Below are 1849 nucleotides of genomic sequence, written 5' to 3'. Positions count from 1 at the left end.
TTTCCCATTTCCATTCCCCACTCCCCCATTCCCATTCCCCATTCCTCACACCCCATTCCCACCCCCATTCCCACCTGCCCGGGTCTGCCGGTGCTTGGGGGTGGCGAATCGGTCCCACTGGGCCACGATGATGGCAGAGATTCCCAGGACACAGACGATGGAGAGGTAGATGAGCCTCGGCTGGGGGGAGCAGTAGAAGGAGTAGTAGAGCCAGGGCACGAAGCTGCCCATGATCAGCAGCGCGATTCCCGAGTAATCCAACCTGGAACGGCACAGGGAACTCCCCTGGAGCCACCGGCACTGGGAGAGGGGGAATGGGGGGTGGGTCCCACTGGGATGGGGGGCCTGGGAATGTCAGGAGGGATGGGAAGGGATCTGGAGACTCCAACGCCCCAGATTTATGCCCATGGATTTCTGCTCCTGCTCTGAGGACCCATCCCGGCGCTGAGACGTGTCCCCAGAGAACACTAGGACACTCCGACGGGTCTGCCCTGCATCCCACGGGATCTCAGGGGGTGGTGCCGAGGGATGGGCAGCATTCCCAGCACAGCAGCACCCTGGGAATGCCAGGAACAGGCTGGGAGGAGCAGGGTCCCACTGAGCCTGTGAGAGGCTGTTCCTTGGGATTACAGAGCCTGTTTCCTTGGGAGCACAGGATTCTATTCCCTTGGGAGCCAGAATCCTGTTCCCTTGGGAACCATGTTCCTGTTCCCTTGGGAGCCCAGGCTGTTCTCTTGGGAACCATGTTCCTATTCCCTTGGGAGCAGAGGATGTTCCCGTGGGAGCTGAAGGGTCCCACACCTTTCCCACCCCCCTGAGGCCCCTGATCCAGCACATTCCAGGTGTTCAGGCCCAGGGCAGATTCCCAGGACCCAGCTGTGCTTCCCCTCAGCTCCAGCTGGATTGGGTGACCACCCCGGCTCCCAAGGCTCAAACATTGGGAAGAGGAGGTGCCGTGGGAAGCCAGAGGCTCCCGGGGGCCGCACTCACTTGGAGAAGGTGCGGGAGACCTTCTCGGAGTGGCAGTAGACGGTGTGGAAGAGCCAGGAGAAGCTGAGGCAGAGCACGGCCCCCAGGAAGAACATCCCGAACACGACCTTCTCCTGCAGCGGCGCCATGAAGTACATGTTGGGCCGCAGCATGGTCAGGATTCCCAGGCACAGGAACAGCAGGAACCCTGTGGAGCGCCCAGGAATTCAGCACGGCCGCCGGGAAGGGCCCGGGATGGATCCCAGGGGAGCTCGGAATCCATCCCGAGGGCTGGGCCCAGCACAGGTTCCTGGGCTGGGGCAGCGCCAGGCCCAGGGCAAAGAGCATCCCTGTGTTCCGTGGGATCCTGGAATGCCACACTGCTGCGGGCTGGAGGGACCTCAAATCCCATCCCATCCCACCCCTGCGCTGGGCAGGGACACCTCCCACTATCCCAGGCTGTTCCAGCCTGCCCTTGGACACTTCCAGGGATGAGGCATCCTCTAGGAATTCCATCCCAGCCCCTCACCACCCTCCTAGCCAAGAATTCCTTCCCAATATCCCATCTATCCCTCCCTCTGGTAGTGGGAAGCCATTCCCTGTGTCCTGTCCCTCCATCCCTTGTCCCCAGTCCCTCTCCAGCTCTCCTGGAGCCCCTTTAGGCCCTGCCAGGGGCTCCAAGGTGTTCCTGGAGCCTTCTCTTCTCCAGGGGAACATTCCCAGCTCTCCCAGCCTGGCTCCAGAGCAGAGGGGCTCCAGAATCCTGGAATCCCAGGATGGTTTGCATTGGAGGGACCTTAAAGCTGAACCTCCAGCTCTCCCAGCCTGGTTCCACAGCAAAGGCTCTCCAGCCTTGGAGCATCTCTGTGGCCTCCTCTGG

The 1849-nt window shown here is 61.7% G+C and overlaps 1 protein-coding gene across 1 annotated transcript in view; it reads right to left on the bottom strand.

Annotated features, from left to right (window-relative positions):
- Positions 1 to 1849, bottom strand: part of LOC103762666 (adiponectin receptor protein 1) — a 7706-nt gene that overhangs the window by 2685 nt on the left and 3172 nt on the right. Inside the window, exons 4-5 of the mRNA XM_029965875.1 lie at positions 991 to 1177; positions 52 to 262 (exon numbers count right to left, since the gene is read on the bottom strand). Of these exons, the coding sequence (XP_029821735.1) occupies positions 52 to 262; positions 991 to 1177 (398 nt within the window). The remainder of the gene's footprint in view (positions 1 to 51; positions 263 to 990; positions 1178 to 1849) is intronic.

The sequence above is a fragment of the Manacus vitellinus genome, unplaced genomic scaffold (genome assembly GCF_001715985.3).
Source record: "Manacus vitellinus isolate BGI_N305 unplaced genomic scaffold, ASM171598v3 scaffold_121_pilon, whole genome shotgun sequence".
In the NCBI taxonomy this organism is placed as follows: domain Eukaryota; kingdom Metazoa; phylum Chordata; class Aves; order Passeriformes; family Pipridae; genus Manacus; species Manacus vitellinus.
Note: the sequence above shows the minus strand (reverse complement) of the source record. Positions and strands in the feature narration are given on the sequence as shown.